Here is a 23,493-nt window from a genome sequence, read left to right as displayed (position 1 = left end):
TAACACCCATTGTTTCATGTTCTCTGTGTATATAAATCTCCACACTGTATTTTCCACTGAATGCATCCGATGAACTGAGCTGTAGCTCACGAAATCTTATGCTCAAATAAATTTGTGAGTCTCTAAGGTGCCACAAGTACTCCTTTCCTTTTTGCGGATACAGCCTAACACGGCTGCTACTCTGAAACTAGTTACACTCTGTGTCCTACCAACTGATTGAAGAAATGGCAAAGCACTTACCTTTAAAGCCCATTCACAATCATTGATTACTTTCTTGTACTCCTGCAACTTCATGTGAGCCTGAAATAAAGCCAAGATGGGATACAGATCAGCAGACTTATCAGCCCAAAGAAGAATTATAATACTGTGTATCTCTATAATGTTTTTCCAAGTTCAAAGTACTGTGCAGACATTAGTTTAATTAAAGTGATATGCTTTAACCCACAGAGAGTGCCAACATATTGACTGATACATAATTAACTGCTTCTGGTGTTTTACCATGTCTGTGCATCAGTGTGCAGTGGATTTTCAAGTGAGTTAAACACAAACCAAGCACAAAACTCACATGGGTCTGTACTAAACTTAGGGCAGGAAAAGGTCCTCAGTTCACAATTAAAAATTTGCCTCATCTTTCAGAAAAAAGGTAGCTTGAAAAATATATATACCCCACTGAACTTTCTTTTCATGCCGTGGTGCGGATGGGGGATGACCTGTGCATTGTGCTGTCATTGAATGTGGGGTGGGGGGGAAGGGCAGAGCAATGGAGCTTGTGGGACAAACAACCCTTCCATGATTAGGCTTCATTCTGACCCTCCATGCAGGAGACAGGCTGCAGTCACAACAGGAATAAAATGAACTTTAGAAGACTGCTGAATCATTCCCACATGGTCAAGGGAGTAGCCAAAGTCTGGGTTGTGTCTTTCGGGTTTGGTTTTGCTTCCTGGAAGCCAGAGGCACAGGCCAGGAATTAAAACAATAGCTGTCCAATGATTTTCTGAAATGCAACTTTTCCTTTGAGATTATAAAAAGGCAACGAGATAACCTGCTGAACAGAAATAAATTTACATCCATATTAGTACCATAATCTTCTGGCAAGGACCCAACCACAGATACTCACTGCAGGCAAAATGCCCACTCCATAGGTTGCATGCCATTGAGTGAAAGTTTCACAGAACCTACTGCTTCTCACAGTATTAGTTTTCTCAACACAGCATCGGCTTATACTAGTCAGTCCTTTAGCTAGAGAGGAAGAGATCTGTGCAACAATGCTGAAAATTTAGGGTGCAGGCCCTGTTGCTGATGCATGATAGGGAGGGGCCTTACAGTTACACACAATGGAATGGGTTGCAAAGCTTTTGGAAGTGGTTTCAACTGTCAAACATAACGTTGACTGGAAGTACTGAAGTAAGAGCAGGATTTACACTTGAGGAAGAAGGATGCCCCTGGGTTTAAAGCTAGGAGGCATGAGACTTGAGTTCTGTTCCCAATACAGACTTCCTGCGTGACTGACCTATCTAAGGTGTGTGAAATTCTATGGCCTGTGCTATGGAGCAGGTTAGACTAGATGATAAGGTCTTAGGGGAAGACACGAGGGTCCTAGTTCATGACAGAGGCTCCTAAGGGCTATGATAATACAAATAAATAATGATCATCCTAAGGTCCACCTTCTGGCCTTAAAATTTATTAGTCTATTATTAAAGATATAATATTTGGAAAATGGAGCAGATAGGAGCTCTGCCGGCCCCCCCTTGGCATACAAGGTAGGTAAAGAGCTCATCACCTGTGGTAACATTCAGCTCTCTACAGCCTATTTAGAAAATATCAGGACAACAGATTCTTCCCTTCATATGGGCATGTCAGAGAATTAGCCTCCATTAGAGATTATGATAAAAAGAGAGGCAAGGATGGTTAGTGGCAACAAAAGGGAATATAGAGACACTCCTTGCACAAAGCTACAAAAGATGCATGACTGATTATTTTTGCTTTCTGTTTTCCTTTAGTACCAGCTATTGGGCACTCAATAGCAGGTCTCTGATACCATGGCAATTGGCACAGTATACGAGGATGGATATTACATTATAGGCTGATGTTCATGGCTCAATACTTTCTGTTAGACACTTGCGTAGAGAGAGCATAAAATGCTACACATGACTGAGGAATTAGTTCAGAGCCATAAAAGGCAGCATGATTTGCATCACAGCCTCTCCAGTGAAGCTGAATTCTTGATCAGTGCAAGAAACTAAAGAGAAAGTTTCAATACAGAGTTTAGTCTAAAGTACTTTGCTGGTAACTTTTAATCATATTAATATTCACTGTTGCTAACAGGGCAGTAAAGTAGATCCCATCAACTCCTGTTAGCAAAAATGAGACCTAAAGCACCACTGTGGAGAATGGCCCGGGACAAACTACCTTATGTGCTGCTCTTCCTCCATTTTCCAGTTCATCTGCAACACATCTGAACTCCTGAAATTGTCTTAGACAACAGAGCAATGATTCTCATGTGCCACCTGCAGGTAGCTTAGGCTGTTTTGTACCTGAACAATACATCTACAGCAGATTTTTCACACACTGACCTGTGCTCTGTTCGTGTACAGCACCTGCATATCCTTCTGTTTCTCCAGCCCTTCAGTGTATCGCTGGATAGCTGTGGCATAGTCTCCTTTACTGAATGCATCATTTCCCTTCTCTTTCAGGGCTGCAGCAACAAGAGTCATGTATTGCAAATGTCATTATTTCCAGTTGTAAACACAGTGGACAGAAACCATGTTTTCCTGCTGCAGCTTGCCCTGAGATTCCCACTGTATTGCCTCTATTGGAACTGTGTTCATTGGGCATAGCATGCAACAGACTTTTCTCTGTGCATTTTCATTTACGTGCCCCTTTCATGTTCTAAAAGACAAACTCAGGCCATTTGTATTTTCTCTTTATAGCCTATTATTTACATCTTCCCACACACTACATATCTCTCACTCCAAACCTTAAGTCTCTTTATCATAAAGGGGAGAGCTATTAAGAGGAATGCGTTCCAAAAGACCTCAGTACCTACTGCGTATAGCCCATGTTCTCTTCTAATCAATGCTATACATAAGATCATAGGTACTATGGAACACCAAATGCCTGCTTCCTTGTCCCCAGTCTCATCAATGTGCATACACAACGCACAGTCAACCTGTGGAACTCCTTCCCAGAGGATATTGTGAAGGCTAAGACTATACCAGGGTTAAAAAAAGAACTAGATAAGTTCATGGAGGATAGGTCCAGCAATGGCTATTAGCCAGGATGGGCAGGGGTGGTATCCCTAGCCTCTGTTTGCCAGAAGCTGGGAGTGGGCGACAGGGGATGGATCACTTGATGATTACCTGTTCTGTTCATTCCCTCGGGGGTACCTGGTATTGGCCACTGTTGGCAGACAGGATACTGGGCTAGATGGACCTTTGGTCTAACCCAGCATGGCTGGTTCTTACGTTCTTATAAAAATGTGGCTAACAGGCTAGTTTACCAGCTTAATTCAGCTCTGTTCTTTTTAAGTAGTGCTTAGTGGACATCAAAAATGTAAAACTTCAGCAATTACCATTCGCCAAACGTTCATTTTTCTTCCTTCTTTTGGCTCGTTCTTTTGCATCTTTCTCTAATGCTGACATGAAGCTGTCTGAGAGCCAGCAGAGTTAGGGTAGCATTTCAGTCAATGAAAGAAAAGATTTACTCATTACAATCAAATTGCAGATGAGAGAAAAGTCATTTCTGAGACATGTTTTCTCCATAGAGAAAATCTTAAGGACGTATTTCATTAATTTGATATAATGCGGAACGTGTGTGATAAGCTATTACATACAACGGCCGTAATGCTGCCCTAGATTTGCATACCTGCCTCTTTAAGTAGCTCTTCTCTAAGAGATGCCTCTTTTTGATTCAGAATAATGAGGTTCTTAGATGAGAGGTAGAGAATATGCTGAAAAAATTCTTTACTACGCACAATCCAGCCAGGCACACAGGACTTGTAAGCAATTATAACTTTCTGATACACCTCTCAGAGTCAACTGAAAGATTCACATTGACTTCAGATGGAGTTGGATCAGGCCCTGCATGAGGCAGCTGAATCAGGGAAAGCAATCTGCAATCCTTACTCTAGCTTTATTGATACAAATTGAACAGGGGATAATTATTGGAGAGGTGAACCTTGTCCTACCTTGTCTCACTGTCTCCATATTCCGCGTGGTCTGAAAAAGTTGGATGAGTGACACACAAACACAGATACAAAAAGGTTAGGTTTGAACTGGAATGAAAATAAATTTAAATATAGTTATTTCTAAACTAGCTGCAATTTTCATGAGAAAATATGGATTGCAAAAAATAGAGCACATTCATTTTTCAAAGCAGCTTAAAAAGCAGATGTATAACAACATGAGTCTAGTAACAAGAGAAGCAGTTTTTAAACTTGTCAAAACTAACTCCATCAGATGCATTTAAAGTCACGGAACAAAAGAAAACAATTCAATCCTCAGGTGTCCTCTTGCAAAATCAATTTGGCTAAGAATTTCTGTTAGACTCTTCACATGGGAAAATTCACCACTGCAATCTGATTATTCTAACTGCAATAGCAATCTGCTGGGGTACACTTCATTATAAAAGCATTTCTTTTAATAAGAATAGGAGCAGCTGCACAACACTTAGGGCCAGCTTTCAAAGATATGTAGGTGCCTAAAGATGCGGATACATGCTTTGTGGGATTCTCTAAAGTGCCTAAGCAGGATAGGCGCCCAACTGCTATTGATTTCAACAGGTGTTAGGTGCCTAACCTGCTTAGGTACTTCTGAAAATCCCACTAGTCAACTATCTGAATCTTTAGGCACCTGAAAATCTAGCTACTAATGTCTGAATTAAAGCCTCTCAAGATTTTGACTGGCTTTGGATCAGAAAGCAGCAAACAGTATCCACATGTTGCAGCATCTAAGCACCTGCTTCTTCTTTGCTATTAGCACCCAGTGATCTCCTGAAGAAAAGAGGTATAGGCTGTAAAACATGATGTGGGGTATTCTCTCATATGCTTTCCAGTGAGGAAAATTAAACATAGGTTTAAGCTACATTTGACCTTTATTTGTAACAATACTTATGAGGTTTGTCTTGGGTTTGCATAAGTGGCAAGATAGCTGCACTTATATCATTTGAAAGACTAACTGCCTACATCTGATACTCGAAAAGAGATCATAAGTCTTACCACATCTTGTGAGTAAACAACTGTTCTGTTCAACTTGGTCTTGCATTCTCCATCATCTCTGACCTCCTTGAGCTGAAGTCTTTTCTCTGTATCAGAGATGGCTTTTTCCTGGACAGCTGGGTCTGTGGAGTTCAAGCCTTGAACCAAGTTGGCTAAAACAAAACCAAACAAACTTGAAATAAAATGAACTCAGAGAGACCAGGAGTCAAGTTTTCCCTTTGGTTACACATGCCTTTGAAGCCAGAAGGAGCTGAATGTATGATTGAGAGTATGCCCATGCTCTGAGGTGGGGTGTGATTCCCAGCTTGAGGAGAGAGTGCACTAGTTCTCATCAAGCTAGCACACTAAACACAGCCACACAAGCTGTGGTACTCAGGGCAGCTAGCCAGTTTATAACCATCTGAGATCCTACACACATACTCAGGGTGGCTGGCTCATTTCACAGCTTGTGCTTCCACGGCTACATTCTATCTGTAGTGTGATTACTCAGTGACAGCCAGTGAGAGTATGTCTTCTCAACTTGGGAATCACACCCCCAGCTCAAAGTGTAGATGTGCACTAAAAGACTTGATGTAATATACACATGACAAGGACAACATTTATAAACTAAAAAAAAAAAATTCATCTGTCTTTGGCCTTTTGGCTATGGTTCAGGGTAGCTTCAGTTTAATATCTGATACTCCCTCCATAGGTTATAGCTCCAAATGTTAGCAGGGGGATGGACTCAATCTAACAAGTTTTTTCCCCATCTCTAAGTTCTACCAATGATTTACATGACTCTAAAAATAAAATAATAACCGGAGGCATTTAGAGGCATTGCCAGTATCTGGCAAGCTTCACATCTCCAAGCACTCAGAGATTTCAAAAACTAAACACAGTGATCAAAACTGTATGATCTTTTCTTCTTTTGTTTTTTCTTCCTTTTGCTCTCTAATTCTCTTTATTTGTCCACCTCAAATGATTTCGGTTTTCTATTTGGGTATTTATCACTGAACAAAGATTAAGGCAATAATGTGACACAATAACCAGCATTTCAGTGAGGGTAGATGCCAAAAGATCAAATTTCACTGATAAAAATAGAGCAGTTTCAAAAATACAGAGTTCTTTTCTGTTTAAAATACAAAATCCCCTATTTGGGTACATTTTGATTTATTTTTTATCATTTGTTATACGTTCAGTGCCAAAGACACTTGTTTTCTTTTGCCTCTGGCTGGGAGTCTAACTTCAGAAACAGCAACAGGAGAGAACACAAAAGAAGCCCCCCAAACCATAGTGAACACTGCTGTCATTTGGACATCAATGAAGTTTTCCAATCTTAGTAAGAAAGACAAATATGCAGGTCTCTCAGGTAATTCCCTTTTAGACCTAAATTTCTGCTGCAGTTTCAAGTGGCTATGTTATTCTTCTATTTTACTTCCTGTCCTAAACTGCTGCATAGGATTCCTATGCTCTGCTAAAAAAAAAAAAAACTGTGGCAATCCTTCCAGAGATGGCTAGAAGTTAGTGGTGGGTCCCTTAGCTACTTCACAGAGGCGTTATAAGACTTCATAAGTTAATGTCTGCAAAATACTTTGAGATCCTCAGATGAAAGGGGCTATAGAAATGCCATCTATTACCATCACTTATCAAAAATTCCAATTTTTTAATTTCACTTCTTTGTTTGCTAGCCCAGTTACTAAGACCCCCATTCCTGGAAGTGACTGCCTGCATTCATGAAGTGCCCCACTGCCTTCAGGACTGGGGCCTCACTCTATGAGAGTATTTTTTATAAACATTGTTATACATAAGGAAAGATCATAGCCAACATTTTCTAAAGCAAGGTCTGATTTTGACTGTTCCATTACCTGGTGCCCAACTAAAGACCATTTGGGTCTGGTTTTCAGAGGTGCTAAGCGCTCACAGCTCTTATCAAGATCAGCTGGAGTTAGGAGCTCAGTATCTCCACAAATGTCTTAAGGTGGGCACTAAAACCAGAAGCCAATGCTGTCCTTAACGCAGTGACTTCACCTGAGCAACACTCCAACCAAGTGTAAATCTGCCCCACCATGTTTACAGTACACTTACTAATTTCATCCACATCTCTCAGGAATTTCTGCAAATCTCTCTCCTCCAGCTCATCAGCCATCATGGTACAGAATGACTTAAGGGGGTGGACTGGAACCTAGAAGAAGGAATAACAGAAGGAGAAAAAAAACAACTTACAAAGCCTAAAAATAACCTATTGGTTATTTTAATACAGGTTTGCCGCCACATCTGGGGAGACTGGATGATTCACAACATTCGTTGGAATGCATCCGATGAAGTGAGCTGTAGCTCACGAAAGCTTATGCTCAAATAAATTGGTTAGTCTCTAAGGTGCCACTAGTACTCTTCTTCTTTTTGTGAACATTGGTTCACTTTCCCTTTACCATTCTCACTTGGGCTTTGACAGCTTGTTTCCAGCCCAGAACTAGAGTACCATCATAAGTTACTCAGAGTATTACATAATGTCAACCTCAAGCCCCACAGGACAGGGGTCTGTGTCACAAACTCACCACCACTACCAGCACTTAGTTGATCACATTTTCAGAAGTGGTCAGGACCCAGCAGCTCCCACTGAGAACCAAAGAGAGTCCCCCTCCACCCTACCACTGAGAATGGAGAAACCTCATTTAAAATTACACAGTCCCTCCCAGTCCCCACTGAGAACACTGCAAGCTGAGCTCCTTTGACACCCTGGCTCCATAGGCCCCTTTCAGACAGCATCATGCCTGAGGGATGATTGGGATATGGAGACTGAGTTCTCCTGTCACACTCCCTACTCCACACCCAACAGGGCCAAAGTGGGCTGGCAGGGGAAGCTGGCCCTGCTGCTGCTGCTACCCCGGCGGACCAGAAGCCTCCATCCGCTAGCACCTTTGTCTGCAAGGAAGTCACGCATAGTGGCCCGTTAGAGCAGGGAGAGATGGGGCACTGTAGGGACAGGGGGCTGTAGGCCTGGGGGAGGTTAATGGCAGGGAGAGGCTGGGGAACTGGGAGGTGAGGCTGGGAAAAGTTGGGAAGCAGTTGGGGTACTGTGGGGTGGAGCAGCAAGGCTGTCGGAGGCAGTGGTAAGGACTGGGGGGCTGCAGGGTGGGGAGCAGGGAGAAGTGCGGGCTGTGGGGATTTGGGGTGGGTAGAGATGGAACAGATGGCCACAGGGAGAGGTGGGGGCAATGAGGGCACTGTGGAGATCAGGACGAGGTTGGGGCTGCAGGGTGGGGAGCTAGGAAGGAGATAGAGGTGGGGGGCCTGCGAGGTGGGGAGAAGTGGGGCAGGGGCTGCAGGAAGTGGGGGAAATGAGGGTGCTGTGATCAGGGAGAGGTTGGGGCTGCAGCGTGGGGAGCTGGGAAGGACCGGGTGGGGGCTGCAGGGAGGGCAGGCAAAGGTCGGGACTGTATGGCAGCATGGAGAGGTGGGGCAGGGGTTGCGGGGGGGGGCGGGGTGGGGAGCAGGGAGAGGTGGGAATGGTGTGGTGCTGCCCGGAGGGAGGAATGGTGGGGAACTGGGGGGGAACGGTGGGGCCACAGGATGGGGAGCCTGGGGAGTGGGGAGAGATGGGGGCTGCATGGGGGGGGGGATGGTGTGGGCAGGGGGTGGGGAGCAATGCGGGGCTGGAGAGCAGAGAAAGGTGGGGAGCAATGGAGGGCTGGGGAGATGGGGGGCTGCGTGGTGGGGGAGAGTGGGGGCGGGTAGTGGGGAGCGATGGGGGGCTGAGGAGAGGCGGGGGCGGTGGGGGGCTGGGGGCTGCACGGAGGGGGCGGTGGGGGGCTGGGGAGAGGCGGGGGCGGTGGGGAGATGGGGGCTGCGCGGAGGGGGGCGGTGGGGGGCTGGCGAGAGGCGGGCGATGGGGGGCAGTTGGGGGCGGGCGATGGGGGGTTCCTGCTCACCCCCTGCGAGCCGCGCCCTGCGGCAGGCCGGGCGGGAGCCGGGCAGTTACCGGGTCAGCAGCGTCCCGCTGGTCGCCTCGGTAACGAGCCCATGATGCTCCGCCCCTTCCTCCCTCGGCGCAGCCAATAGCGGCCGCCGGTGGGCGGGGCCTGGCCCCGGGAGGAGGCGGTGCTGTGCCGAGATGGGCGGGGCCCCCTCAGAGGGACCAGGCGGCGGGGGCAGCTACAGAGGAGATGCAGACAGAACCTGAGGGGGGGGCAGAGGTCAGGGGGCAGAGGTCAAAGGCTTGTCCAATGGGGTTGGAGGAGCCAGGAAAGCCCCAGGAAAGCCCCTCCCCTTCACCCCCAGAGCAGAGCCCCCCCCCAGCCCCGGCACTGCCCCCCCCGCCCCCCCATAAGCCTCCTGTTGCAACAGCCCATTGCCAGCCTCCTCCGCCGCCCAGCCAGACCCTGGCACGTGGCCGGTGGGGGGCCGAGTGCCCATGACCACAGCCTGCGGCTCAGCGCCCCGCACGGCCGTGACTGATCCGGTGCAGCCAGGTTAATCGCAGGGGGGTGCGCGGCCCGTGGCCAGTCCGTGACCAGGCAGTGTCCTCTCCTGACCTCAAAGCCAGTCAATGTACGGGCACTCTGTCTCCACGGCAGGCAGCGTATTCAGAGACTGTTATATGGCAACAGCTTCAACCAAAGCTGCCCACTGGGCCCCGCAGCGCCAGCCACGACTCCAGCAGTGATCCTGGGCCTTCAGAACTGTATCTTTATTTTAGTTAAGTTATGAACTCTAATAAAAATCCCTCCTCCCTCACTTCTCGCTCTATGGATTTATTCGCTCGTTGAGGGACGGCCAACAGCTATTTACTCTTAAAGAGCACATTTTATTTAATGGTGTTTTCAGATGATGTGACAAGGGAGACAAGAAACAAGAAAGAGCTCTCATGATGAGGTGAACCCACAACTGTCATCAAACACTCAATAATAATTGTCAACAGGGGGCAGGTCAGAAATCCCCCCTGTGAACATTCAATTGATACAGAAGAGGAAAACTATCATTCTCTGTCAGAAATAATGATTCATTTTCATGCTGTCTAGCGGCAAGTATTCACTCTGAAGAACCAAGTAGGAATTACAGAAATACAGAAAAGCCCTTTGTTCTTATTGTATATCGAGCTGGAACCAACTAGAACTCACATTACACTGTCATCTGTGTTGTAACACTTACTCAGGGAAACTGGAATTTTATTTTTAAGCCTAGATAAACTTGATCATGTGAAACTAGAAATTGGTCTTTCTTGCTTCAATCATCACGTCTCAATGGAAAAAATACTTGGAAATACTGATTTTTCTATGGACTTGTCTTTTTGTTGTACAGCACCTAGCACAACAGGGTCACGGTTCACGTGTGGAGTACTTAGGTACTACTGCAGTACAAATAATCATTTTCATTTTGCTTCAATTTGTGTGTTTGTGATGTGCTTTGATATTCTCAAGCAAAGGATATTTACAGTACAGAAATGCAAAGTATGAGTTCATGTAACACAAGAACACAAGTGTAAGCAAAACTGGATACCCAAATTATGAGAGTATTTTGACTTTATAGAACAAAAATTTCATAAGACTGTTGCAACATTTTGTTGACCTTTTCTTTGCAAATACAACTCTGATAATGATTTTCTTTAGATGACCCTCCTAGTCATGGAGAGGAATCAAACAGCAGCAAATCAAACAGGAACATTTCCTATCAGAGGCTTCAAGATGGAAAGCTCCTGCCCAGGGAGGTTGAAACAGCTGCCCGTCTTGAAAACCCTAAGACAGCATGGCAGTGCCAGGTACCAAGCCCCAGCCCTGAAGCTCAGGGTCCCATGGTTTGAGGTGAGCACATTACTGCTCCGCAAAGCAAAGCACAATCCGTAAAGCAAAAATCTGATATGCACTAATCCCCAAATTTTGCTGTATTCCCCAAAACTAAGTTGCTAGCCTTTTGCAGGAGCAACATGTGTTTGCTGTAGCCTCAGCAGTTGAAAGGTCTCTAGTGGAAGGAGCCCTGTAATGTGTCACTTACAGTACCTATCTCAGGGAAGACACAGCTGCTGGATGTTGCAAAGTAGAATGCAGCCAAATCCCCAGAACTATCATAATGGTGCTCCTTTCCCCAGGCTGACATTCCCCAGTCCCCATGTAAAATGGGTCAATACAGCGTTCTGCCAGCTGGTGCGTAGGTCCCCCTCGTGCACACAACCATAACCTTTCAAACATCCCAGAGCTCCCTAATTACTAGCCTGCTTTCTATCTGTCCACTGTGATACAGCAGAGCCAGAAGGGCAGTGGGAGAGTGGTCCAGGGGAGATATATAAGACCTAGGCTAATTAAGGCGTGTTTCCTTGTAGACTAAGGAAGGTTACTACAGGTTAATTGGAGCACCTGTAGTCAATTATCAGAAACCTAATAAAAAAACCCTGTTTTAGGCAGATGGGGTTTTAGGCAGGTGTGAGGAAGGAGACAGAACCAGAGTTTGGTGGTGTGTTGCTAAGAGCTGAAAGACCAGCAAACCAGAGGAAGGGAGACTCCTTCTCCAGCGTCAAGGACTGAGGGTAACCCTACCCAGAGGGTAAGAAACCTGCAGGGGTTGAGAGGGGCTATGGCTCAGAGTGAGGTGCAAACCCAGACTGCTTCCCTCTTCTGTCACCTTCCTGGGCTACTAGTGCGGTCCTTGGTGCCCCAAGAGCAGGGGAAAGGGGGGGTGCTCTAGCCCCCTACCAAGAAAAGCATGTGACCCACCATACTAACATGGGCCATTCTTCCACACACTCTAACCACATGGAACAAACCTTTTGCTTCTCCCATCTCCAGACACAGGTCTTTTTCATGCTACATGGCTCCTGAACAGCCCCATCTGCTGTAAATGTTAGCACCATTAACTCAGTCTTGGCTGAATGGAGGCTCAGCCTGTGAGTTTTCATCCTTGCTCCAACCTGTTTTAGACATTGCCTAAATCCCTTGAATGTCACAGGCAGGGAAATTGATGCACAAATAATTGGCTCAAAGTCCCTGTGAGACAGTGGTGTAGCTGGGAATAGGTCCCCAGAGCTCTGGCTTGGAGTCCTCCGCTCTAAATGTCATCTCTAGAACGTGACCTTGGCTTTTGCACCTGAACCTTCACTCTTTCTATCGTATGGTGAAAGCCCATGTTTCTGCACATCTCAGAGTGCAGATTGCAATCATAGTGGGAGTAAAATCTCACATTAGAGACAATTATTATCTGCTTTATAAGCAACACTAGCATTTGATTGCTCTTGGGAGACTGACTTGATAAGTGCTCATATGTCCCCTCTGTATATAGTACATTATGTGGACAACCGCCATAAGGCAGGTGTACACTGCCCACGTCTCGTGATAAGCGATCATCTCCAATACTATCTGCTGGTAATTAGCTCCTCTTGGGGGTGGTGCCCCTGTGAGTTTGCGCCACAGGCAAGGAAGCTGTGTTCTGCCTGTGGCGCTGCCCGTTTAATCACTTCCCAGTGTGATCGGGAAAGAGACGCAATGTGACAAAGCTTGTGCAACAATGCTGCTGGCGAGGTAGCATCAGTTTAGACCTGTTGCAAGCTCTTAGAGCAGCAGCTTGGGCTGGGAGAGGAATGGGGAGTGTTCTCCCCCATCAGAGCAGCCCATCGGCTATGCCCCAGATGGTCTCTGGAATGCTTCCCCTTTGCTCACCGGGCAGGGCAGGCTACATAAAGAAATGCCCTCTGCTCCCTGCTTGCTTATTTACTGGGAGGTGTGAAATCATGTTAATTTCTCTCACTCCTCTCCCCAGGCTGATCATTGGCAATGCTCAAAGTTGCTCAAGCAATCAAAATGCAACATGGAAATCTCGGCCTTCCAGATGAAATTCAACCCATGCTGAGGTTCCCAGGTACTGCTCAATCCCTACTCAGCCCTTAATGTGGCCATTAAACCCTTAATGTGGTAGTTATTTGGTGATTAAAGCCTTGGGCAGGCTCTCTGTGAAGGGGTGAAGTTTCCTCTGCCCAGAGACTGCTGGACTATTTTGAATGCCACCCTTAAGGCTTTTAGAGATGTGCTGCCCCAGGAAGAAACATGTTTTCTGGGTCTCTTTTTACATGTGCTGTTTCATTACATCTTTAACAGCTGCTTCTTCTCCCCCCTCCTTTTTAGAGAAGTCCTTCTGATATTGAACATTTATATTTCAGTTGCACTGTGATGCCCTGACCTGGGGCCATGTGTGATAAGCGTTACACAGCAAGGCAGACATGCTCCCTGCAACTAAGAGCTTTCAGCTGAGCCAGTGAGGGATACCTTTGACAGGCAATGGGGCTCCTGCTCTCTAGGATGATACATATCCACTCTCTGCATCTTTCCTCCCAGCCTTGAATAATTTATTGGCTTGAAATGTCACAGAAATGTTTTCTGTGCCCCACAGCCTTGTTGAAGTGCCTCCTGGTTTTCCCATAATAAATGGGTCTGCACTTGCTTTGCAATTTGTTGCAAACCAAAAAGAGAAATCTGCTGCTGCTGTCTTCTGTTTGTCAAATCTCTGAAACACACATCCAGTTAGATTTGCAAGGACCAGAGTGGCTGTCTGTACTGCTGTGAGCTCATCTCCTATAAACAAACACGAGAGGGTCACGTCAGCCCTTGCTATTTTTCTTCAGGGGACCAAGATGCTTCAGCAACCTGACAGCAAATTAAGGAGACCTCTTTGGTTAAAACGTAGCACTAGTTGAACAGGAGAGGGAGCCCATGGCTGGTGTTGAAGTGTGAAGCTGATCTGCTGGCCATTAGTGGGTCAAAGTTGGTTGTGAGGCGTGAAAAATAGAAAACACTGTGTATGCTCAATTTATCAGCTTCAACAGTCTCTGCCCCCTTTAGCCTTCTTTTTCATACCAGGGTGGATTTCTTCAAGTTGTCCAGTTCATGAGGATCCAGGTGGGGGATGGCCCATTGAGAGCTGGGGCCAGATCCCAAGCTGGTGTGAAGAAGAAATTGTGCTGTGATAGTGCAGTGTGGTGACAGGCCAGAGAGGCTACAGACAGATGTGGGTAGAACCAGTTGAAGTAATGGGAGGATGCACATGTCTCTGGATTGGGCTAGCATGCTCCGGATCAAGTCCTGACTGAGTACATGGGATTTACTGTAACTGCCTCTGATCACCTTTGTGAAACTTACTTTGATTCTCTTTGCTCTGAGAGCCTGGCATCTCGTCTGCATAGCACCAGCATCAGTGTCCACTGTTCCTCCTTATATAGCAAATATTGCAAGTGTCCAGCTAAACTGCACCTGCTGTGTTGCCATCCTCTCTCTGGTTTGCTTTATCCACCCATTGTGTCCTGTCATTCACTAAGTAAGCGCTATGGGACAAGGTCTGTATATACAGTAGTTAGCACTCTGGAGCCTTGACCAGAGATTCTCAGTGCCACTGCTGTGATCAAGAATAATATATGGAAGGCCCAGAGCTAGCAGGTTTAAAGAGAACAAGAATGTGTCTGCTCCCCCACAGGAGAAGGGGGAAAGCTAGCTTGAGTAAGCTTTACATAAATGATCAGATTGCACCAAGCAGCATCATAGAAATGTTGGGCTGGAATGGACCTCAAGAGGTCTTCTAGCCCGCCCCCCTGCACTGAAGGAGGGTTAAGTACACCAAGTCCACTCCTATGTCTTTGGGGTTGGGAGGAGGCTGGGCCTTCTCCCCTGCCTCCCCCCCGCAGCTATTGTGCCACTTCCTGCAGTCACCCCTTCTCTTGGAGCATCTTGCACTCTGCTCACATACATTCCTGGTATAAAGGTCAACATGCCTCAGTGACCCAGGTTAAAAATGAGCTTTGTTTTCATTGGCCACAGCATTAGCCTTCAAGGCACATTCTGCAGAGGAACAGGGAGGTGGAAATCCACAGGAGGGTCAAACTGTGAGGATGGCTTAGACCTGTTGATTAGACCATAGAGCTGGATAGAATGCAGTCAGTTCCCAAGGCTTTCCTCCTGCATAGCTCTGCACCATGGATTCCCAATCAGCAGCAGATAGGCCTATGCTGTTTCCTTGTCTGATAAGCACCGTGTGTATCCTTGTTTCCACTTTGTTGCACAAAGCCAGTGTGATCTGAGGATGCATTTGGCTGCGGGCACAGCAAAAGACAGAGGGTGTCTGGAAAAGCAGCTAAGTAATGCAGTAAGTAATACATGCAGCACTAGGCGCAACCATTAAAGGGGGACATATCCCATCTCAGTTTCTTATCTTGCTTAGGAGGCTGGAGGACTATTGGATTGTCACTCCTAGTCTTCTACCTTTTCTTTAACTTGGTTACACCAGTGCATGGTGCTAAAGATTTTGGCTGGGTGACTGCATGGCTTTTCAGAGATTTCTCAGGCCTGAGGGGCTGTTTCCTGCTCAGAGGAAGTGGCTCAGGCCTTAGCCAGAGAGAGTTGCCTGTACGCTGGGTTACTGTTTCATTCCTTACACTGCCATATGAAGGATTTTGAGGTGAGCCCTTCTCCTGGAGGAGCATGCAGTAGTTCTGCTCCAAGGAAATGCCTGGAACGTTGGCTTTTCACAGCAGAGGGTCCGGCTTTCTCCAGCGTTTGTCTCACGGTAGGGGCTGGGCTCCTCTAGAAGCAGGCTCTCACCCTGTACACTCTTCACCAGTGCCACACATCACTCATCTCGGATAATAGCTTCCCCCCCCTCTCCTCACATGGACCTCTTTCCCTTGATTTCCATAAATTACCAGCATCAGAAAGGTAGACTCTAAAAAAGTGGGGTTCTAGAGAACTCAGATACCATGGTGATGGGCGCTGCAGAAAATCCTAAAGCTAGAAAACCTCTTCCCCGCACCATACCAAGCTAGCTCTGCTAGCTGCTCTGCCGCCTTCAGGTTTGCAGCCCACACAGCAAAAGGCCAGTGGCCATATAAGGTCAGAGAATACTGAGGTTTGGCCCTTGGATGCTCAGAATCCTCTGCACAGAGACACTTCCAACAGGCCAGCCATGTAACTGAGCTGCACTCATGCACCCAGGATGAAAATGGAGCACTAGCTCCACCATGTGGAGACTAGTAATCCCAAGGTCTCTGCAACCAGCTGCATTGAGACAACCCCACCGGCTCTCTGCCTCACTCAGAGGCTGGGTGCTCACAGTGTGCGTTGAGATCCATGCATGGAAGGGGCTGTAGAGGCACAAAGAGCAGTCATGTCCCTGTCCCCAAGACTGAGTATCCAAAGCCAGGTAACAATGTGCCATGGGTCCTGTAAGTGACATTTTGCATGAGGGTGCAGAGACCTGATCCTGTGTTAGGAGGTGAAAGGGTTAAACCTCCCTCCTTTGGCAAGTTGGGGTCCCAGGTATGCACCCTCAGTGCAGAAATTGGGCCAGGTGGGGGTGATTCTTCATCAAGAGGAGCAGCCATAGCTCAGCAAGCAGAAGCAACAGGCTGCTTGCTGAGAGGGGCTGATATCCCAGGAGCATGGTTGGGCTGGCAGTGGAGGCGGATAGCACAATCACAGTAATGTAGGGCTGCTAGGGACCTCAGAAGTCAAGTCCAGCCCCTGTGCTGAGGCAGGATCGAGTAAACCTAGACCAATGGTTCTCAAACTTCATTGCACCGTGACCCCCTTCTGACAAGAGAAATTACTACATGACCCCAGTGCCGTGTGTTACTCAGAATAGTTAGTATTTTAAATAAAAATTGCATTACAAGGCCATATCTACACAATCCACCATATCTGCTGCCCACAAAGCTGTGGGCTGGGGCTTCAGCCCCACCACCAACCCTGGAGTTCCTGGCTGGGGGTTTCTACCCTGGCAACCCCATCAAAATGGGGTCATGACCCACACTTTGAAAACTGCTGACCTAGACCATCCCTGACAGGTGTTTGTCTAACCTGTTCTTACAAACCTCCAATGATGGAGATTCCACAACCTGCCTTAGGAGCTTATTCCAGACCTTAATTACTTTTTTGGACTACCAAGTTTTTCCTAATATCTAACTGAAATCTCCCTTGTTGCAGATTAAGCCCAGGGTTTTCTAAACTTTTTATCATTTTTGTTGCTCTTCTTTGGACTCTTTCTAATTTATCCACATCCACCCTGAATTGGACGCAGTACTCCAGTGCCCAACAGAACAAGATAATTGTCTGTGTCTTACATATGATCCTCCTGTAATTAAATGCCAGAATATTAGCTTTGTCATAAATATAAAGGGAAGAGTAAACACCTTTAAAATCCTTCCTGGCCAGAGGAAAAACCCTTTCACCTGTAAAGGGTTAAGAAGCTAGGATAACCTCACTGGCACCTGACCAATGAGGAGACAAGATGCTTTCAAAAGCTGGGGGGAGGGAAAAACAAAGCCTCTCTGTCTGTGTGATGCTTTTGCTGGGGACAGAACAGGAATGGAGTCTTAGAATTTAGTAAGTAATCTAGCTAGATATGGGGTAGATTCTGTTTGTTTAAATGGCTGAGAAAATAAGCTGTGCTGAATGGAATGGATATTCCTGTTTTTGTGTCTTTTTGTAACTTAAGGTTTTGCCTAGAGGGATTCTCTGTTTTGAATCTAATTACCCTGTAAGGTATTTACCATCCTGATTTTACAGAGGTGATTCTTTTTACTTCTATTAAAATTCTTCTTTTCAGTAACTGAATGCTTTTTCGTTGTTAAGATCCAAGGGTTTGGGTCTGTGGTTACCTATGCAAATTGGTGAGGATTTTTATCAAACCTTCCCCAGGAAAGGGGGTGTAAAGGTAAGGGAGGATTCTGGGGGGAAAGACGTTTCCAAACAGGCTCTTTCCTAATAATAATAATACCAGTTAGACATTTGGTGGTGGCAGCAAAAGTCCAAGGGCAAAGAGTAAAATAGTTTGTACCTTGGGGAAGTTTTAACCTAAGCTGGTAAAAGTAAGCTTAGGAGGTTTTCATGCAGGTCCCCACATCTGTGCCTTAGTTCAGAGTGGGGAAGGAACCTTGACAAGCCTGTTTTGCAACTGTTTCACATTGTTGGATCTCATTCAACTTGTGATCCACTATAATCCCCAGATCTCTTTCAGCAGTACTACCCCCTAGCCAGTTAGTTCCAATTTTGTAGTTGTGTATTTGATTTTTCCTTCCTAAGTGTAGTGCTTTGCACTTGCCTTTCTTAAATTTCACTTTGCTGAATGCAGACCAATTCTCATCCTGTCCTCCAAAGTGCTTGCAATGCAACCCCTGCCAGCTTAGTGTCTGCTGAGCATTTTAAAAGCATACTCTCCACTCCATTATCCAAGTCATTAATGAAAATATTTAATAGTACCAGACCCAGGACTGACCCCTGCAGAACCCCATCAGATACATGCTCCCAATTTGACAGCAAACCATTGATGACTGAGTATGGTCTTTCAACTGGTTGGCACCATTGTACAGTAAGGTCATCTAGACTGCATTTCCCTAGTTTGCTTAGGAGAATGTCATGTGGGACTGTTTCAAAAGCCTTACCAAAATCAAGATATAGATCTACTGGTACACACCATCCATTAGGACAGTAACCTTGTCAAAGAAGGCAATTAGGGTGGTTTGGCATGATTTGTTTTTGAAAAATACAGGCTGGCTATTCCTTAACCCAATTATCCTCTAGGTGCTTACAAATTGATTGTTTAATATGTTCTACTATCTTTCCAGATATCAAAGTTAGGATCACTAGTCTGATCCCCCAGTTCCTTTTTGTTCCCCCTTTTTTAAGATAAGTACTATGTTTGCACTTCTCTAGTCCTCTAGGATTTCACCCATTCTCCATGAGTTCTCAAAGATAATTGCTAGTGGTTCTGTGATTGCTTCAGCTAGTTCCTTAAGTATTCTAGGAAGAATGTCATCAGGCCCAGCTGACTTGAATACATCTAACTTTTCTACATACTCTTTAACCTGTTCTTTCCCTGTTTGGGCTTGCATTCCTTCCCCTTTAACCTTTTTAGTGAAGACTGAAGCTAAACTGGCATTGAACACCTGAGCCTTCTTGCTGTCATTACCTTATTAGCTCTACCACACACCATGTCCCACATCCTGTAAGTGTTCCTGGATGAACCCCTATCCAAGGACTGACCTACACTCGCCCTGCTTAGCTCCTGAGAGTTGAGGTGATCACAATACCTGGCCATTGGGCATAAACTGTTTTAATATATTACACATATAAATGACCAGAGCCACAAGGAGTCAGGTTTCACCAGCAAGATCTTTGTCAGCATGGCTTTTTTTTCCCTTGGCAACCTGGAAACCTGTGACTATTGAAAGGGCCACAGAGTGGCACCATCTACCCACACAAAACAAGCAGCTGGCTGTAACTCTGAAAGGTTCATTGTTTTAATCCCATGATCACCCACATACCACCCAAAGGGGGGTGTCCCAGTCATTTCTAGTGTTGAAAATTATTTGCATCAGCATTAGTCCTGGAACTCCAGTTACAGAAAATACAAGTTATTGGGTTCGATACAGGGGAAAGTGGGTGTAATTTAATAGCCTGTGCTATACAGGTGCTCAGACAAGATGATCTAATGGTCCCTGCTGGCCTGAAGCGCTATCTGACTATGAAGAGTCATTTATACCAAAGGAAGGAATCCCACAGTGTTTTCACTTCCGTACCAATTTGGGAAACCCCTTACCTGTGTTCCACCCACTGGCCCTCACTGTCTTCTCTGTGACAGGGTCCAAACACTTTGGGGATGGGAACTCCTTTGTTGGGGAGGAGCATTATCCAGACTTTCAATGGGAAAGTAACACCTGGCAAGCTCAGGAGGCTATACTGCAGGGACCAGTTCTGCACTGGCCCCAGGGAGATTGACTAGCTGGGCTGGGTCTGCAAAGTCTCTTCCATCTCTGAGGTCTGTGCTACATAGAAGGTGGTTAGCAAATGATTTGCTGGTGCTGCCACCTAATGTAAATGCAAAGGCCTATACATGAGGGAAGCTCTGTACCACATGCCCCTGTGGTTCCCCTCCTGCTGTATGTGTAATAACCCCCTTCTGCAGCAAACCGTGACAAAGAGAGTTACAGTCCAACAGGGCTTTCCCCAGCCCCCTCCCCACTGGAGCTAACAGTTAAGTTTTGGGCTTAAAAGACTTGTTAGCATCTCTTTATGGTGGGATTTTCAAGGACACAAGTCCCATTGCCTTTCTGTGCAAATAGCAAACTGGCTTTCAGTGGGACTTGTGCTCCCATGCACACAGGCACTCTTGAAAAGCCCACCATTACATTTTGGCATAGGTTGGTCCAGGTTCACATCGTCCATCTCTAACAGGAAATGGATATGTGCACTGTTTGACCTAGTGGTTCCAGCAGGGACATCAAGAATCAGGACTCCTGGGGTGTAGGGACCAGGGCATGCGTGGTCAGAGCCACACTCAGAAGCTAGGAACCAAAGCCAGAGTCGGAATCACCCCAAGGTTTCAAGGCCAAAGTTGGGAGTCACACTGAGGGTCAGTTCAGGATTGGAGTTAGAGTCAGACAGCCATGCTAGGGGTCAAGCCAGAGTCAGCTAGCAGTTGCAAAGGTCAGACTGGAGATAGGGTCCAGTCCAGCACAGCAGCCCATCAGGACCTCACTCAGTTGCTCAGAAAACTTCCTGTGCCTCTTTCTGGCTTAAGTAGTGTGTCTGGGCCAATCGGTCAAGCCAGATGTCTGCTCCAATCAGGAGCTTCATGGGTGGAGCCCCTGGTGGGCCAGAGTTACACTAGCCCCCTCCCCTGCTGGTGCAAGGGGGCTGTCACATGGCAGTCATGGTCTGCATACCACTTGGGGACCCATAGGCCTGCATTCAAGCTCTGTGCTCTCTTATGCTGAGTTCTGTCCCTTGCTCTGAGACCAACAGAATCCAACCCTAAATTAAGGTCAGTGAAAGACTCCCACTGACTTCAATGTGGGTCAGACCAAGTTGTAGTTGTGTGTCCTTCTGTAGGTCCTGCCTCTCCCTGTGCCTCAATGACAGGAGTTGTAAAATTGGTATGCTGGTAGGCCAAACGGTGTATAATTCTCAGTTCAGAATGCAGGCTGTGTATTTATCTCTAGGCATGTATTGACAGCTGACTGATTCATTTTCACTGCACCCGTGGAGCAATGCTTGTAAAGTGCTGTGGGACCTTTGAACAAAGACAAGCATGCTAGCCGCCCATCGTTATGATGTTATCAATAAACCTCTTATTTCCCAGGAGCTGCTATATTTGGTTTGCTTTCCTCCTTTAGTTTCCCAAGCTGAGCTAAGTGCACTGATTCTCTGCATGGAGCGAGTATGGGGTTTGGATGCCTCATCATGGCAGGAGTGAGCTTAGTGCTCATGTCATGAGTGGGCAGAGAGGCCCTGGTTAGCAAAGCCTGTTGCTTGTATACACAGCTCTGCCCATGCACCACTGCCCTGATCTACTACCCCCTGCTATACCAGCCCTGGGCTCCTCACCACAGCTGCACAGCTTGGCCGGTGCATTTCAATCCTGACCTGAAGCCCCCGCGCCCTGTATTCTAGCCCTGCCTGCCCATCCTGCAAAGACTTCCAGCCCCATGGGAGGCCTCCCAGTTCAAACTGAGCAGCATCCGCTGCAGCCCACGCGTCTATTAGAAAGTGAAATGAGATCAGCTACTAAATTATGCTCTAGAGCTCCTTCAGCAACCTGACCCTATCGAATCTTCTACTGGGTGAACCCTTAGTAGGTTCTGGGGAGGATGGACTGACTGGTGATGTTCTGGATGGATCTCTCCATCCACCACCACCCTATGGGGACTCTAGGTCAGGGCACAGGAGAAATGAGATCTGCCATTCTCCTAGATTTGCAAACTGCCCCAGCTGGAAGACAAGTGGGAATTTGGAAATGCATTCCATGCTAAGAATGTGCTTCTGTTCCATGAACAGGGCAAAGCCCATGCAGTGATTGATGAGCCTGATATTAAAATACAACACTGCTGTATTAATCTAAACCACAGCAGTGAGCCTATCAGAAGAAATGCTGCTTTGGACCATTTCTGTAGAATAGTGTAGTCATTTTTTATTGGTGGAAGCAGTTGTGTGCTACTACTGAATCACTAATTTGAATTCAAACAGTGGAGCTATGCTGCAGGAAGCATTTGTAGTTTCCTCCAAGGCACTGTTTGCTATGCTAAATTGCCTGGCTTCGCTCTGCTCTCAATGGGCATTTCCCCTGGCATGCTGTCAACACACCCTCTGATTTGACACATACCCAGATCCATGCCATGTAAAAGCAGCTTCCACCCTGCATCATTTTCTGTCGTCATTATGGACACTGTTGTTGTTGCATTTGTAGAAGGTGAGGCTTTTAGAGATGTGAGCCTAACCGGGCCGACTTATCACTTGGTGCTAGAACAGAAAGGGATGAGGGAATTAGTGACCTTTAAGAGTCTTTGGGAAACCAATGAAAAATCACCTGCCAAAGGAAAACAATGAAGAGAAAATAACCAATGAGGAGACACCGCTACAGAACATGTTAGTTCCGTGCCAATATTCTGTCTTTTACACCCTACTCAGCAAGGCAATTAAGTAGCTAATTAGGTTCCTAAACCATTGACAGTGTTGTGCAGCACCTCTGGAGAGCAGCCTGGTCCAGGCTTCCGCCTTAGCTGATGGGATTTGTGCTGAAGATGTGTCCCTGCGACTCAGTTGGAGAGCACTGGCCTGGGGCGAAGATATCTTGGCTGTCAATGGAGCCTGCTGCTCAGCACAGAGTTAAGTACCCAGCAAGCAGCAGCTTATTGGCTGATTTTAGCAACCAAGAGCGGCTCATTGGTTGCACAATGTGCTGAGTGATGATGCAGAAGGCAGGTAGATCGGAGCTGGGTTTTCCCACCCTGCACAAAACCGTGGCTCTGCAGGCCACGGCCGCCAACTGCTGGCACTTCCACGCTTTAGGCAACTGCGCCACCTACAGGAGATGCCCCAGCTGCCTTGATCTCACATCCTTAGGCTCCAATTCTGTCCTGATTATGGTGTCTCTGGAATAAAAATTCTCCTGCACCATGACAATACTCACAGTTCCTTTGGCTGCTGAAATTTTCCATTACCCTATACACCACCTCTCCCTGACTCTGGTAGTAGGGCCTTGTGTTAAACGGGGACACGTACCCATCTGAAAGGTGACGTTGGTACCAAACAACCCCAGGGAAGTCTATGGAACTGTCCTCTTGCTGCTGGCTTGGGTTTAATTTAACCCTTTCACTCCTGGGAGGCTCCGTGCACTGGCTCTATCAAGTCAACTTTAGCAAGAGAACAATTCCATAGAAATTGGTGCAACCCGAGAATGCACCTGGATCAGTCATTGGCATCTGGGAAGCCTCAGCTGCTCTACCTGGATGGATTTGGACTCTGCCTCTGTGCCAGGCACATTCAGCACGTCAGTGT

At 46.6% G+C, this 23,493-nt stretch overlaps 1 protein-coding gene across 4 annotated transcripts in view; it reads right to left on the bottom strand.

Moving 5' to 3' along the window:
- TTC12 (tetratricopeptide repeat domain 12) overlaps positions 1-9,219 on the bottom strand; it is a 35,123-nt gene extending 25,904 nt beyond the window's left edge. For 2 of the 4 annotated variants that reach the window (XM_073320841.1, XM_073320844.1), the window contains exons 1-7: positions 9,124-9,203; positions 7,280-7,376; positions 5,216-5,367; positions 4,187-4,217; positions 3,572-3,649; positions 2,574-2,695; positions 241-300 (exon numbers count right to left, since the gene is read on the bottom strand). In XM_073320841.1, coding sequence (XP_073176942.1) covers positions 241-300; positions 2,574-2,695; positions 3,572-3,649; positions 4,187-4,217; positions 5,216-5,367; positions 7,280-7,343 — 507 coding nt within the window. In that variant the 5' untranslated portion in view covers positions 7,344-7,376; positions 9,124-9,203. Of the gene's footprint in view, positions 1-240; positions 301-2,573; positions 2,696-3,571; positions 3,650-4,186; positions 4,218-5,215; positions 5,368-7,279; positions 7,377-7,749; positions 7,821-9,123 lie in introns of those variants that run through there. The other 2 variants (XM_073320843.1, XM_073320842.1) reach the window with 2 other exon arrangements.
- Between the last annotated feature and the right edge of the window lie 14,274 nt (positions 9,220-23,493).

This window comes from Lepidochelys kempii, chromosome 22 (genome assembly GCF_965140265.1).
Source record: "Lepidochelys kempii isolate rLepKem1 chromosome 22, rLepKem1.hap2, whole genome shotgun sequence".
Taxonomy (NCBI): Eukaryota; Metazoa; Chordata; order Testudines; family Cheloniidae; genus Lepidochelys; species Lepidochelys kempii.
Note: the sequence above shows the minus strand (reverse complement) of the source record. Positions and strands in the feature narration are given on the sequence as shown.